We start from the raw sequence: 14,764 nt of genomic DNA, 5'->3' as shown, positions 1-14,764 counted from the left end.
GGTGGGAGGACGGGGAGAAGGGTGGGAGGAGGGGGAGGGAAATGGGAAGCTGGGAGGAGGCGGAAACTTGTTTTTTTTTCCTTTTCTCAATAAAAAAAAAAGGAAAAAAAAAGAAATCTTGATCTGAGTTTGTTACTCATTTTGTTCCTTCATACAGATGTTTTTGACATTTATACATTTAACAGAATTGGGATCATGTCGTGTACTTTAAGTGCGTGCTTCATAGTTACAGTGTGCACTATGTCGCAACACTCTCACCAGCTGAAGTAAAACACTCTATTCTGCTGTTAAAGGACCTATGCATTGTTTCCAAAATCGCAGTTATAAATAATGTGCCCCTTGCATGCACACTGTGGCTGTATACTAAATTCTAGAGGGTAAAAAAGAAAAAATCCATTTTGATGCTGAGTTTTTATTAATTGTGCTGATTTCTAATATATTTCATTACAGTTTTATCACTTTAAAAAAATGTGTATGTGTGTGTATGTGAGTGCACACGTGCATGTGCGCGCACATGCACAAATCTGTTGGTTGTACCAGGCTTTTTGTTTTGGGGCCATCAACCAACTCCCAAATCATGACCCAGAGACTTATTATTAGTTTTAAATGGTCTGTTTGGCTTAGACTCATTTCTGGCTAGCTCTTTTAACTTAACCTGTTTCTCTTTATCTGCTTTTTGCCTTGGGGCTCATTACCTTTCTTGTATATCTTACTTTCACTACTTCTCTACGTACTTCACTACTTCTCACTGACTTCTTGCTCCAGGCATGTCCTTTGTTCTCTCCTCCTTCTTTCCTTCTTCTCTTCTTTCAAACCTAGATTTCTCTTCTTATTTATTCTGTCTGCCTGGCAGCCACACCTACCTTTCTCCTATCTAGCTATCGGTGATTCAGCTCTTTATTAGGCAGGCAAGGGAAAACAGATACAACACATCCACATCGTTTCATAATTAAACACACATCCTTACATCATTAAACAAATGCAGCATAAACAAAGTAACACACCTTTACATAGTTAGTGTTCTACAGCATAAACAAAGTAACACACCTTTACATAGTTAGTGTTCTACAGCATAAACAAAGTAACACACCTTTACATAGTTAGTGTTCTACAGCATAAACAAAGTAACACACCTTTACATAGTTAGTGTTCTACAGCATAAACAAAGTAACACACCTTTACATAGTTAGTGTTCTGTAGCATAAACAAAGTAACACACCTTTACATAGTTAGTGTTCTACAGCATAAACAAAGTAACACACCTTTACATAGTTAGTGTTCTACAGCATAAACAAATGTGACACATCTTTGCCTAGTTAAACAAATATTCCACCACAGTTGGTCTTTTTCACTTAAGTATCAGTTTTTTCTTTGCAAGCTTTGAAAAGTCTGCTTCTTTTAGAGTTGATAAATAGTCCTAATTCTGTGTCTGTAAGTCTTGCCATTTTTTGTTACATATGAATGAAATTTTTATATAGTGTTCAGATCATAACTAGGTGGCTTACTAAGTTTTTGTGAACCTAGGCTCATTTCTTTGGTTGAGGGTAATCCAGGCATGTTTATGTCCATCTATAGTTGTAGCACTTGTAAGACAGAGGCAGGATGATTGCCACAAATCTGGGGCCAGCCTACTCTATGTAATGAAGTCATGACCAGCCAAGGTTCTATAGGCCTGGCTCAAAAAAAAAAAAAAAATGAAATAAGCAATAGACCATGGGCACAAGGTGTTTTCTGCTACCGTACAGTCATGTTGTGTTTTGTGTGCTTGCCTTTCTTACAGATCCCACCCACGTGATGGGTTTGTACCCTGACCTGCTGCCCACAGACTACAGGAAGCAGCTGCAGTACCCCAACCCCCTGCCCACGCTCTCTGGTGCCGAACTGGAGAAGGCTCATTTAGCTCTCATTGACTACCTGACACAGGTAGGGGTGGGGGGCCTCGGCCTCAGAGTCCCATCCCTGCCTCTCCATAGCAGCGACAGGGCTGCAAGAGGTCCGTAAGTGGAAGCTCTGGAGGTTGGGGTAGGCTATCTGCTGCTCCCTTCAACTTAGTAGTACCAGTTATTTTTGTCCTTTAAATACTTTTATGAATTCTTTGAGAATTACATACAATGTATTTTGATCATATTTACCCTTAATTCCTCCCAAACTTCCTCCTAACTTTGTATCCTCTTTTTAAAGGACAATTTGTACTGTCTATATGCTACTTAGGTGTGGGACCAGCCACACCCTTAAAGTCTTTAATTGACACTTGTTCCCCTAGAACCAACAGCTATTCATAGCTCTGTAGTTAAGGGTCAGGGCTGTTTTGTTTTAAATCAAATCCTCATATCAGGAAGTATTCACAGTAAGTTATTATCTGGCCTAAAAAGGGTAAATTTTAATTATTATGAACTTTTCATGCCATAAATAATTGTGTGTGGTGGGGGGAAATGCCTATAGTTTGGGAAACATAGAAAAGTATAAGCCATGGGACTGTAGGGGTGCATGCCTTTAATCTCAGCACTTTGGAGGCAGATCTCTGATTTTGAGGCCAGCCGGATCTACAGAGTGAGTTCCAGACAGCCAGAGATACACACTGAAACTCTGTCTCTTAAACAGAGTGTAAGCCAGAAACATAACACCCATAGTTCTTCCTGAGAGAAGGGACCAACACTTTAGCATTGCTTGTTTAGTTTCTTACATGTATTCACGAACTAGCCTCTACCTGTTTAAGATTATTTATTTTTATTTTATGTATACGGCTGTTCTGTTGACATGTGTGTCTGTATAATACATGTATGCCTACTGTCAGCAGAGGACAGAAGAGAGGGCATGGGTGCCCTGGAACTGGAGTTATAGACAATTGTGAGCTGCCATGTGGGTACTGGGATTGAGCCCAGTCCTCTGAAGAAGAGCCTGGCTCTTAACTACTGAGCCATCTCTCCAGCCCATTTTGTTTTTATTAATTTATTAAATTAAAATCAGTGTATTTTATTTTTTATAGTTTACACCTTAAAATTTAGCTATATATTGGCAAAGCCTTTCCTTGTCAGTAATTATCCTATAATATATGTTTATGGTTTAATTTTTTTCAATTTACAGACAATCGAGTGAAAGTTTAAAGTCGGCACTACAACTTACCTCCCCCTACAGCTCAGTGTTTTGAAGTAGGAACTCCTGTAGCCCAGGCTGAACTTGAGCTCCCTAGGCAGCTAAGGATCACCTTGAACTTGTAACCCTCCTGCCCTGTTTCCCGCGTGCTGGGACTGCAGGTGTGCAGACTACACCCAGCTTATACGACGCTGGGGATTTGTGCCTGGGAGACAAGTATGCACCAACTGGATTGTATCCCAGGCCTCAAACTTCTTAGCTCTCATTTTGTCACAAATGCTTCCTGTTTATTTCCTGTGTGTGCATTTGTGTCAGAGACTTTAGAGCGTGTTTCAGGCATCCCTGCGGGCTCTGAAAAGTAGCTCTGGATAACTCATCCTGCTGCGCTTCACAGCTGTTGCAGGGTCAGTGGGGGGTCAACTTATCTGATCAGCGTCTCAACCTTGAGCTCCAGGGTACCCACCTATGACTGGCAGCCTGCAAGAATCACACAAGCTTGTCTCATTGTTCACACTTTGGAGCCCTGGACCAAGTAAAGACGGTTCCTGGGATATAAGATTTCCAGAAGGCTGTGTCCTTTGGCTTCTGCCGTCTCAGCTTTAGGAAGCAGATCACACTTTCTTCCCTGGTCCCCGGTGACCTTGGAGATGCAGGAAATTAAACAGCACCATTATTTTGCCAAACAAGGCCATGGCTTTGGCAGACAGAAAGAAGTACAAACGGAATGACTGTGCTGTCTGAAGATTGTTTTTATTCATTTATTTATGTTGAAATGGGGTCTCACTATGTTGCCTGAGTTGTGCTTGATTGAATTCATGATCTTGAATTCTCTGCTCAGCTTTCTGAGTAGCCATAATTTTAGGCCTGTGCCTCCATAGCCAGCTGGATGAGGTTTTAGAACAGGCAGAAGCTAATCTTAGAAACAAGTGGGGTTCGGAGTATAGCTGTGTGGTAGAGTGCTTGCCTGGCATGTGCGAGGCCCTAGGTTGGATTCCAAGCACTGCAGAAACAAAGCAGGAGTTCATCACCATCATCACTGGATCTGCGGCGGTGTGACAGTCATGTCTGTCACATCATGAATGCCGCTGTGAGATCCTGGGTGATTTGGGGGCCTTCAGAGTTAGCTCGGATGATGAAGGTAGATCTAGTCCTGGCCTTGACCCCATGTTTTTGCCATTTACAGAAACGAAGCCAGCTGGTAAAGAAGCTGAATGACTCGGATCACCAGTCCAGCACTTCCCCACTCATGGAAGGCACCCCCACCATCAAGTCCAAGAAGAAATTACTACAGATCATCGACACCACTCTGCTCAAGTGCTACCTCCATGTGAGTTGTGTCAGGATGCCAGTCCCCTGGCGGGATCTCTGTAGGAGACTTCCACTAGTAAGAGTAAGATTCTGGAGGATGGAGACCTCCTCGCCTTTGCACGATGCCTTTGTGATAAGGGGATAAGGCAAGATACTCTTTTGGGAGGTTCCTTTGCTTGTGAAATTGAAGCTAGTGCCACAGTCTCAACAGGGACAGTAATACCTCAAGGAAAGTAACCACTGTGTTTTTCTCAGAAGCATTGAGCCATGTGCTGAAGAGTAGAAACATGCCCTACAGGCCACTGCTTGTCCTTCTGCAGCAAGGGCCATTTGCTCCCTGTGCTTGTGAGCCTGGAGCAGGCGAAGGGTGGGGCTTCCAGGAAGGAGTTCTTCTGCCATCCTACGTGATCCTATGTCAGCAGCCTGTCTCCCCCACAGACAAACGTGGCCCTGGTGGCTCCCTTGCTGCGCCTGGAGAACAACCACTGTCACATTGAGGAGAGCGAGCACGTGCTGAAGAAGGCTCACAAGTACAGTGAGCTGATCATCCTGTATGAGAAGAAGGGGCTCCATGAGAAAGGTGACCCCACAGGGCCTTCCGGGGGCAGGGGGCAGCATCCAATGGAGCTCAATGAGGAAGAGGCTCATGGTTTGTTCTTGGGCTTTGTGGCCAGCTCTGCAGGTGCTGGTGGACCAGTCCAAGAAAGCAAACTCACCTCTGAAAGGCCATGAGAGGACTGTGCAGTATCTGCAGCACTTGGGTGAGCCCTGCTGTGGTGGTGGGTTTTGGGACGGAGCCTCCCTGTGTAGATCAGGCTGGCCTTTAACTTACAGAGGTCCACCTGCCTCTGCCTCCTGAGTGCTAGGATCAAAGGCGTACGCTACCACATCCAGCCCTGAGCCCCGCTTTTAAGAGCAGTGGGGGTGGCTTTTGTTTGTGTGGGTCTGGTCCTTCCCTTGTATTCCATCCGTTCCGTTCCTCTGCCTGGTGTCAATAATGCAGTGATCGAACCATGAAGCCCTGTAGTATGTGGACAGACCGTGAGGAGCAAGCAGCTCTGAATGGCTGGTGCTTGGCTCTGTCTTGCCCACGGAATGAATCCATGCCTGTACACCTACCCTTCCAGTCTTACTGGACAGTCTGATTTTTGTCTACTGCTAACAACCCTTACTTTTCCTTTGAAGGCACAGAAAACCTACATTTGATTTTTTCCTACTCGGTCTGGGTGCTGAGAGACTTCCCAGAAGATGGCCTGAAGGTAGGCCATGGCCCTGGACTTGCCTGGTGCCGCAGTTGATCCAGACTTTATTTGGTGAAAGACCCACAGATACAGGAGGAGGCTGAATTGCCCATTCCTTTGGCATCAGAGGGTAAAGTGGCCATGTGGGACAAGGCTGTATACGTAGAGGGAACCTTGTCCTAAGGCCATTAGGCTCCAGCCTAGACCGCTGTCTATTAGACAGCTACTGATGCTTTATCCACCCTTCCCCTCAAAGTGTCTGCAGCCCCAACAATTGAAGGCATGTGTGTTTGTACCCAGAGTCAGGTTCTGTTTATAGAATTCAGGTTTGTTCTGACAGATATTCACTGAAGACCTCCCAGAGGTGGAGTCTCTGCCACGAGAGCGAGTGCTCAACTTCTTAACAGAGAATTTCAAGGGTCTGGCTATTCCTTATCTGGTAAGATACAGTTTGGTTTGCCCCAAAAGACTTTAAACCCAGCATCTAGGAACATTAATCAACTTAGGCAGTTCAGATTCCAGGGAGGGTGGGTGGTTCCCCAGGGAGCCAAGGTAGGAACGCTGCTCTTAATGAAAGTTTCTCAATCTAATGGAGAACCAAAGGAACCAAGAATTTAATCCCAGCATTTGGGAGAGGCAGAGGCAAGCAGAGCTGATTTCAAGGCCAGTCTGGCCTACACAGTGAGTTTCAGTTTAGATTGAAAATTTAAAAAAACCCTTCCTGACCTCGCTGGGTGTGTTGTGGTTTTGGAAGAGCTGCCCATTGGTAATCTTTGCAGCTTAGTTAGGGAACAAGCGGGATGGGACCCGAAAGGGAGACTGGGAGGTGGGCTCACAGCACAGAGGGTACCCATGAGAACGACCTTCCTCCCGCCTCAGGAGCACATCATCCACGTGTGGGAAGAAACAGGCTCACGGTTCCACAACTGCCTTATCCAGCTGTACTGTGAGAAAGTCCAGAGTCTGATGAAAGACTACCTTCTGTCCCTGCCCACAGGTACCAGTGCCCACCCTACGCCGGGTGACCCCAGACACCAGTGCCCACCCTACGCGGGTGACCCCAGACTCTGGTCCCTGCCCACAGATATTGGTGCCCACCCTCAGCAGGTGACCCCAGACACTGGTCCCTGCCCACGGGTATCAGTGCCCACCCTCAGCGGGTGACCCTAGACACTGGTGCCTGCCCACGGGTACCAGTGCCCACCCTCAGCGGGTGACCCCAGACACTAGTCCCTGCCTACAGGTATCAGTGCCCACCCTCAGCGGGTGACCCCAGACACTAGTCCCTGCCTACAGGTATCAGTGCCCACCCTCAGCGGGTGACCCCAGACTCTAGTCCCTGCCTACAGGTATCAGTGCTCACCCTCAGCAGGTGACCCGAGACACTGGTGCCTGCCCACATGTAAAACTACACCAGTTCCATTCCACGCTCTCCTCGCTATATGTATGGGAACTAGGCTGAAAATTTAAAAATATACAAACATAGACAGATGGGGCCACAGGGACATCCTTGAGACAAGAGTGCCAAGAATACCCCTCTTTATTGTGCTCAGGGGCAGTTTATATAGGGCTCTGGCCACGCCCCAGCTCTTGGGATCTTTCAGCTGCAGGCCCATCAGCCTGCCATCAGGGTCTCATGCTCAGAGCACCTGCAGGCTGCTTAGAGCAGAGGAAAACAAGTTGTTTACAAGACGTTCAGGGTCGTGGTCTGCAGTCCCCAACACCCACAGGCATCAGTGCCCACCCTACGCGGGAGGCCCCAGACACTGGTGCCTGTGTGTGGTGGAAACAGGCCCTGTTGTTCTCTCTGGGTAGGAGGACCTTTAGGGGAGTAGGAGTGACTCGGGAGCCCTTGTCTGGTTATGGGTTTCTCTGGGAATCCTCCTAAGTAGGACAGAAGGACAGATCTGTCTGCAAGATGACAGCTATGTTGCTAAGAGACATGTTGGCCAATATGTTTCTCTGTTCACAGCCTTCCTTAATCTCACACTGGTGTTTTAGGGCCAGGGAGACCATGGAGTAAAAGAACTATTGGGAAATCTCCTTGGAGGCCCCCCTTGCTCACAGGGGGACATCCCTGAGCCCCATTCCTCTCATTTGACCCACATTGTTGCTTAGCAGCATTGTTTCATGTGGAGCTTGGTTTCTCTTAAAGGCAAAAATCCCGTCCCCGCTGGAGAGGAAATGGGCGAGCTGGGAGAATACCGACAGAAGCTGCTCATGTTCCTGGAGATTTCCAGCTACTATGACCCAGGCCGGCTCATCTGTGATTTTCCCTTCGATGGTGAGTGTCTCACTTAGTGCCGAACCGTTTCAGCTGAACGCAATGGGAAGGCTCGTCTCTGCCTTTACAGCTGCTCTCCAGCCCCCAAGGGTGGGCATGTGAGGACTAGCTCCTGTCCTCAGCATCACTTTTGCTGAAGCTGAGAGAAGACTCCGGGTGTGAGCAGTGTACTCATTTGTAGATTGTCATCTCTTGCTTTAGATATAGGATTTCTTATTGGAACTCATGGTTGAATTCTTCTTGTAAGCTGGCATGACTCACTGGGAAAAAGATAAGCCTGTCTGGCATTAGCTCTGTGAATGCCAGCACCAAATATTTGCCTCACTTCCTCTGGAGTCCCAGTCTGTGTGATCTTGGCTGTTTAATGAGTGTCCTTTCTCAGTTTGTGAATGGTTATTAAAAGAGTGAGATATGGCCAAGCATGGTGCTACACTCCTTTAATCCCAGCACTCGGGAGGCAGAGGCAGGCCGATCTCTGTGAGTTTGAGGCCAGCCTGGTCTACAGAGCGAGTTCTAGGACAGCCAGGGCTATATGAGACCCTATCTACAAAAGGAAAACGCTGGAGTGGAACTGGTACGGCACCTTCAAGTTAGCTTCCTTCTCCTTGAAACATTCTTTTAATAGTTTTCTCACTTTCAAAAAAAGGTAGTAGTGTTTTCTGCTATTTTATTTCATTTTATTTTTATTATTTTGGTGCTTGGGATTAAACCTTTGCGTGGTCTTGGGTTTTTTTTTTGGGGGGGGGGGGTTGGGTTTTTTCTTTTTTGGTTTTTCGAGACAGGGTTTCTCTGTAGCTTTGGAGTCTGTCCTGGAACTAGCTCTTGTAGACCAGGCTGACCTCGAACTGGGATTGAACCTTTGCATATGCTAAGCATGCACTCTACTTCTGGACCCCAGCCCTTTCTTTCTTTCCTTTCTTTTGTTGTTGTAATTAGTGTTTTTGAAGATTTAGTTTTGTGTTTTTTAAAAGCTTCCCTCAACTTATTATTCTTTATATTTTTCATTCCATTTATTGTCTATTTGTGTATGTATGTGTCATGATGCATATCTAGAGGTCAAAGGGCACTGTGTTTGACAAGGCCTAGGGATTGAACTCAGCTCATCAGACTTGGCAGCAGGTGCCGTTACCTACTGAGCCATTTTGCCTTTCTTCACTTTGGTCCTTTCTTACATTTTTGCATTGCCCCAGTACTCCTTCCTGGCGCTGCTTAGTCCCTAGTCCTGTGCATATGTAATGACAGTGGCAGCTACTTGGAGTCCTTTCCCCTCCTAGGTCTCTTAGAAGAAAGAGCTCTCCTGTTGGGGCGCATGGGGAAGCACGAGCAAGCTCTCTTCATCTATGTCCACGTCTTGAAGGACATGAAGATGGCTAAGGAGTAAGTCCGCCCTGCTCTCCCGCCTCCCAAGGAGTCTCAAGGCAAACCCACCCCATGGCTGGCTGCAGAGGGCACGTCACCTTCCGTGTAGCCCCTCTCGCCTGCTCTCATCACCTCCTCCCTTGCAGGTACTGCCACAAACACTATGACCAAAACAAAGAAGGCAACAAAGACGTAAGTAGCAGCTGTGGCCAAGGGAACATATGCACTTCCTGTCACTCTAGCAGACTCCACCTCATCCAGTGTAACCACAAATGGCACTGGTTTCAATCACCAAGACATGGTATACGCCACTGTGCTGATTGTTAGTGTATGTTTACTGGGGAAGAAACTGAGTGACCATATGTCCTGGTTTACTTGAGACCTACACATCTGTTGTCACCTACCTGTCCCTCTCAGGAGTTCTGATTCATATATTAAGTTAATGTGGCTTGGCCCATCTCGGAAGAAGGGTCTGATGGTCCAGCGATTTGTCAGCCTCACGAACATTTGTGATGGGTGGGACCTGGGGCTAGAGCCAGAGAGGCTGCTAAAACGATGCATGGGACAGCCCCAGTGATGAGTGTCTGACCCACATGTTAAGAGTGCTAGAATAGGCCGGGCAGTGGTGGCGCACACCTTTAATCCCAGCACTTGGGAGGCAGAGGCAGGCGGATCTCTGTGAGTTCAAGGCCAGCCTGGTCTACAGAGCTAGTTCCAGGACAGGCTCCAGAGCTACAGAGAAACCCTGTCTCGAAAAACAAACAAAAAGTGCTAGGATGGAGTAACCCTGTGGCACTAGACTTGATCAGAAATACAGCCAGGCTCTCAGCCTTCAAAGCACAAGAAAATGAGGAATTTTTAGGTTATTTTGCAGTGCTAACTTCCTGTGAATAGTAGAGCAATAGCGGCATCCTCATTTGGCTGTTTGACTTCGCCAAAAAATTAAGGGGAAAGTGAGAAGTTTGGGGTGCTCCATGCCAGTGTCACTACCAACAGGGAGGCTCAGGGCTGGGGGTTCTAGGAGGGTTGCTGCTAGCCTGACGTGCATGTTTCTATCTGTGAAACAGGTGTATCTGTCTCTGCTTCGGATGTACCTGTCACCCCCCAGCATTCACTGCCTGGGGCCAATCAAACTGGAGCTACTGGAGCCACAGGCAAACCTCCAAGCCGCCCTGCAGGTCCTAGAGCTGCACTACAGCAAGCTAGATACCACCAAGGTCAGGGGCTGCAGAGGGTGCAGGAGCGAGAAGAGGGCTGGGGAAGGGGCAGGCACAAGCCCCTCAGTTTCATTCCTGATCTCCCTAACCTGTTTCCATCCTGTCTCTGCCCCTAGGCCATCAACCTTCTACCAGCAAACACTCAAATCAATGACATACGCATCTTTCTAGAAAAGGTCTTGGAAGAAAATGCACAAAAGAAACGGTTCAATCAAGTGCTCAAGAACCTTCTCCATGCCGAGTTCCTGAGGGTATGGGTGGGCCTTCTACACTTGGGGGAGGCCTTTGGGGGGGTGTTGAAACAGGGGTTCTCTGTGTAGCCCTGGCTGTCCTGAACTCACTCTGTAGACCAGGGTGGCCTTGAATTTACAGAGATCTGTCTGCCTCTGCCTCCCAATGCTGGGATTAAAGGTGTGCGCCACAACTATCTGGTGGGCTTTGGGTTTTAACTGAGACAGTTTTCACGTTCCTGTTGTCACCGAGGCAGTATGTAGCTCGGGTGACCCAGCAGTCAGTATGGCATAGTAGAACCTATGAACGCTGATGAAGACACAAACAGCGCCAGCTTGTACTTCTGTTTTGACACCTGAGCATGGAACTTCTCCAATCTCTCCCAGGTTCAGGAAGAGCGGATTTTGCACCAGCAGGTGAAGTGCATCATCACCGAGGAAAAGGTGTGCATGGTGTGCAAGAAGAAGATTGGGAACAGGTGAGCCCTCTCCTGAGCACACCTGGACGCAGGAGAGGCGGATGAGGTTCCTTGGGAGTAGAGATGTAGATTTCTGCCCTGAGTTTCTTGCCCTGTTGCTGTGATAAAATTCTCAACGAAGGCAGCTTGAGGGAGAAAGTTTATTCTGGGTGACAGACCAAGGCAGGAGCATGGGACAGCTGGTCGGTCACATTGCGTTCCAGTCAAGAAAGTGAGAGCAATCAGGCTTCCTAGTGCTCAGCTCTCCCACTCCACTGTCACAGTTCCTACCCAGGGGATACCCACCCACAATCATGATTGGTCCCCCACGTCAGTCCAGAGGCCCAACTCCCAGGTGACTCTAGATTCTGTCACATGGACAGCTCTAACCTCACCACGGAGAGAAGCTGTCTTGGGTCACTGAGTTCTTGAGCTTTGAGAGGGCAAGTCATATTATCTTTTGAGGGACAAGTTTTGATAATTTAAAGACCTGATATACGACAGAGGGCTGTTGAACTCTTGCCGAGAAAGCTCTATCCCTCAGGCAGCTAACATGAACAATGGAGCCACAGAGTCAGTAGGATGAGAGACATACAGAAAGTTGAGATGCAGGTTGACTGGGTAGCTCAGGCTACCTGGAACTCTGAATCAACCCTCCTGCCTCAGCCACACCCCAGTGCTAGGATTATAGACCTGTACCACCATTCCAGATAGAAATGATGGGCCTCCACGGGAGAGAAAAACTGATCTTCCAACCTGCTGCCTCATGACTTGAGCAACTTCCTGAGCCATCGTTATTCTGTTAGGACATGTCCGAGAGTCTGCCCCTGCCTGGGACGAGCGTGAGCTAAGAGTCTTTTTCTTGTCTGAGGCCTGACTTGCCGTCATTCATTAAAACTAACCTGAAACATGTTCCGCTGAACATCATCCCCCAGTGCCAAGCCATGGGCACATGTTCTACATTGACTTTTTTTTCGTCAAGACAGGGATTCATCCTGGAACTCCCTTTGTAGCTCAGGCTGGCTTCAAACTCACAGAGATCTGCCTCCTCTGCCTCCCCAGTGCTGGAATTAAAGGCGTGCGCCACCACTACCTGGCTACTTTGACTTTTTGTTTATCCATTTATTTGCCTAGTTGGTTGGTTGATAGTGCTACTGAGGGTCAAACTACCACTGACCCAAACCCCCAACCCTGCACTGATGGGGTAACAAAAATGTTTGCATGCTCTTGGATGCTGTATAATTCCTGCTCTGGTCAGTGAAGAAGTGGTACCGCAGCCTTCCAAGGATACTGGAGTAGGCTGTTCTTTGGGGTTTGGGTGGCTGCTGGGGATGCTGTTATAACACCACTTACCTCTAAGCTATGCTTCCCCACAGTGCGTTTGCGAGGTACCCAAATGGAGTGGTTGTGCACTACTTCTGTTCCAAAGAAGTCAACGCAGCCGACACCTGAGCCCAGCATCCCAAGGACTCAGCAGCGGACAGCTCAACTTTCCCAGACAGTTGAAGGAGCAGCCACGTTAGGAACCAGGGACTGCTACCACCAAGTGTCGCCCTCGTTTGGACGTTGTTGGCTGCCTTGCTCCCTGGAACATCTCTGAATTAACTGGACTTGTGACCTGGCATTGCTGACCTTTTCCTAGAAAAAGAGATTAGTTATATCTTACGCTGTTACTTTGCAGAGGATTCTAGGAATTTAACCCCTTCTTGGACAGGAGGAAATGCACCGTCTTGCCTTCGTATACCAGTCACCTGGACAAGGAGATTTCATCTCAAGTGTTTGTACCCATGGGGTTGTTGACTGAGAGTTTTCTATTACAATAACTGCACAGCTTCACAAGACCCCCTCCCCTGGCATGGCAGCCTGGAGAGTCCCATGGGAGCCTGGTACTAGAGCTCCCCAGCCCCACTGCCCAAGCAGACTCGCTGTCTGTATTGCCAGTGGTTCCTCCAAGAGGCTGCGCCCTGCATCCTCTTAAGTGGTCTCCCTGCTTTTCCCTTTAGTTTTCAGTCTCCTTTTCTTCACTATTTATTTTGCCCCTTAATCTCTTCTCTTGCTATGCCATACACTTGCTACATCCCCCACTCTGCAGATTGAAGCAGGGGAGTAACTAATATTTAAATGAGGCAGAATGGGCAGCCACAGTCTGGGTTTTCAGGAAGCACTGTCAGGTACATTGTATGAAGGTTCTCAGTAGCAGAACTTTCCTACTAAGGTGCATGGGAGAGCGCAAGCCTGCAGGTGTAGGCGTTGGTACCTCCCTGGCCAGCACTGCACAGGGTGTGGGGTTTCCTAGGCAGGATCTCTGCAGAAGTGCCTGCCTACTGCAGCCGCTCACCAACCGCTTGGCCAGGTTGCTAAGCCTTTGTGGGTGAGCTCTTTATGCTCTGAGCACCTTCCTCTTTCCTGGCACTCTCTGTCCTGTTGCTTTCATGGCCATCACTGTTCCCTGGCTGGGGAACTGCTCTAGGATTGGGTGGTAATGTGCGTCTCCACTGCACGCCGAGAACTGACCAGAAGCTGACAGTAGTGAGATGTCATATCTGTGAGGCATTGAGGAATGGCAAAGAGTGGTGCAGGAGCAGGGGACTCACCACTGTCTCTGTTGAGCGTGTCCGGGAACCTGCAAGAGGTATGCTTTGGAGGCTGTGGGCACGAGGCACACACATGCACAGACATATATGCAGGCAGAACACCCATACACAGAAAACTTTTTTAAAGTGAGCAGTGCTGCTTCTGCTCGCATTTGTAGCAACTGAAAATGCACTCCACTCCATCAGGAGCAGCACCGGGTGCCAGGCAGCTCCCCGCAGGAGCCCTGTCCTCTCACCTGGTGGGCTTATCGCATCCCTTCTCATGGACCGTATCTGAAGCAGTAGAATAAAGCCTGTGTTTTCTCCTGGCTGGTGTGCATACTGAATTCTGTTTTCCCAAGCACCATCCTTTCTAGGAAGTCTGTCTTCTCAAACTCCATAGAGGTCTGGGGGGAGGAGCAGGAGTAGCTCCAGCCTGACAGTGATGGAGCGCTGCTTCTCAGCAACCGTGAGCAGAGACCAAGTCTCCTCGAGCCTCTACTCCCCTTCTGAGGACTTTAATGGAAATGATAATAAATAGTAGTTTAGCTGAGAGAAGGATAAGACAGAGACCATGAAAAATATCAGAGCTCGCTCCTTTCACGAATGCTCCATCTGTGTGGCCAGCAAGTGTGACTGGGGTATGGCTGATGTCGCAGGCATAGTATTTCCATCGTCACACTGGGGACCCCGGGATCCTACATAATCTAAATTGTCACACAGCATTGCTTTGTGCCTCTGAGGCTCACTATGACTGGAAGGCTCCAGTGAGGATGTGGAATTGGTAGGAGGGAGGGACTCTGATTTTTTTTTTTTCAGGGCAGGGTTTCTCTGTAGCTTTGGAGCCTGTCCTGGAACTTGTAGACCTCGAACTCAGATCCCTCTGCCTCCCGAGTGCTAGGATTAAAGGCATGCGCCACCACAGCTCGGCTTCCCAGGACTATTCCTATGGACACCTCTGGAATAGGTCCATATACTCTAGTCCCCAACACCTGCACACC

At 48.2% G+C, this 14,764-nt stretch overlaps 1 protein-coding gene across 2 annotated transcripts in view; it reads left to right on the top strand.

Annotated features, from left to right (window-relative positions):
* Vps39 (VPS39 subunit of HOPS complex) overlaps positions 1-14,092 on the top strand; it is a 40,549-nt gene extending 26,457 nt beyond the window's left edge. For both annotated transcript variants that reach the window (XM_041679130.1, XM_041679131.1), the window contains 14 exons: positions 1,781-1,923; positions 4,277-4,420; positions 4,840-4,981; positions 5,076-5,162; positions 5,587-5,660; positions 5,983-6,081; positions 6,522-6,639; positions 7,798-7,926; positions 9,201-9,303; positions 9,432-9,477; positions 10,353-10,502; positions 10,619-10,753; positions 11,120-11,211; positions 12,567-14,092. In XM_041679130.1, the coding sequence (XP_041535064.1) occupies positions 1,781-1,923; positions 4,277-4,420; positions 4,840-4,981; positions 5,076-5,162; positions 5,587-5,660; positions 5,983-6,081; positions 6,522-6,639; positions 7,798-7,926; positions 9,201-9,303; positions 9,432-9,477; positions 10,353-10,502; positions 10,619-10,753; positions 11,120-11,211; positions 12,567-12,642 (1,538 nt within the window). In that variant the 3' untranslated portion in view covers positions 12,643-14,092. The remainder of the gene's footprint in view (positions 1-1,780; positions 1,924-4,276; positions 4,421-4,839; positions 4,982-5,075; positions 5,163-5,586; positions 5,661-5,982; positions 6,082-6,521; positions 6,640-7,797; positions 7,927-9,200; positions 9,304-9,431; positions 9,478-10,352; positions 10,503-10,618; positions 10,754-11,119; positions 11,212-12,566) is intronic.
* Positions 14,093-14,764: the final 672 nt, after the last annotated feature.

The sequence above is a fragment of the Microtus oregoni genome, unplaced genomic scaffold (genome assembly GCF_018167655.1).
Source record: "Microtus oregoni isolate MIOR12 unplaced genomic scaffold, Mior012 000031F_ref0000149, whole genome shotgun sequence".
In the NCBI taxonomy this organism is placed as follows: domain Eukaryota; kingdom Metazoa; phylum Chordata; class Mammalia; order Rodentia; family Cricetidae; genus Microtus; species Microtus oregoni.
The sequence above is the reverse complement of the archived record's forward strand: the minus strand, read 5'-3'. Positions and strand labels throughout refer to the sequence as shown.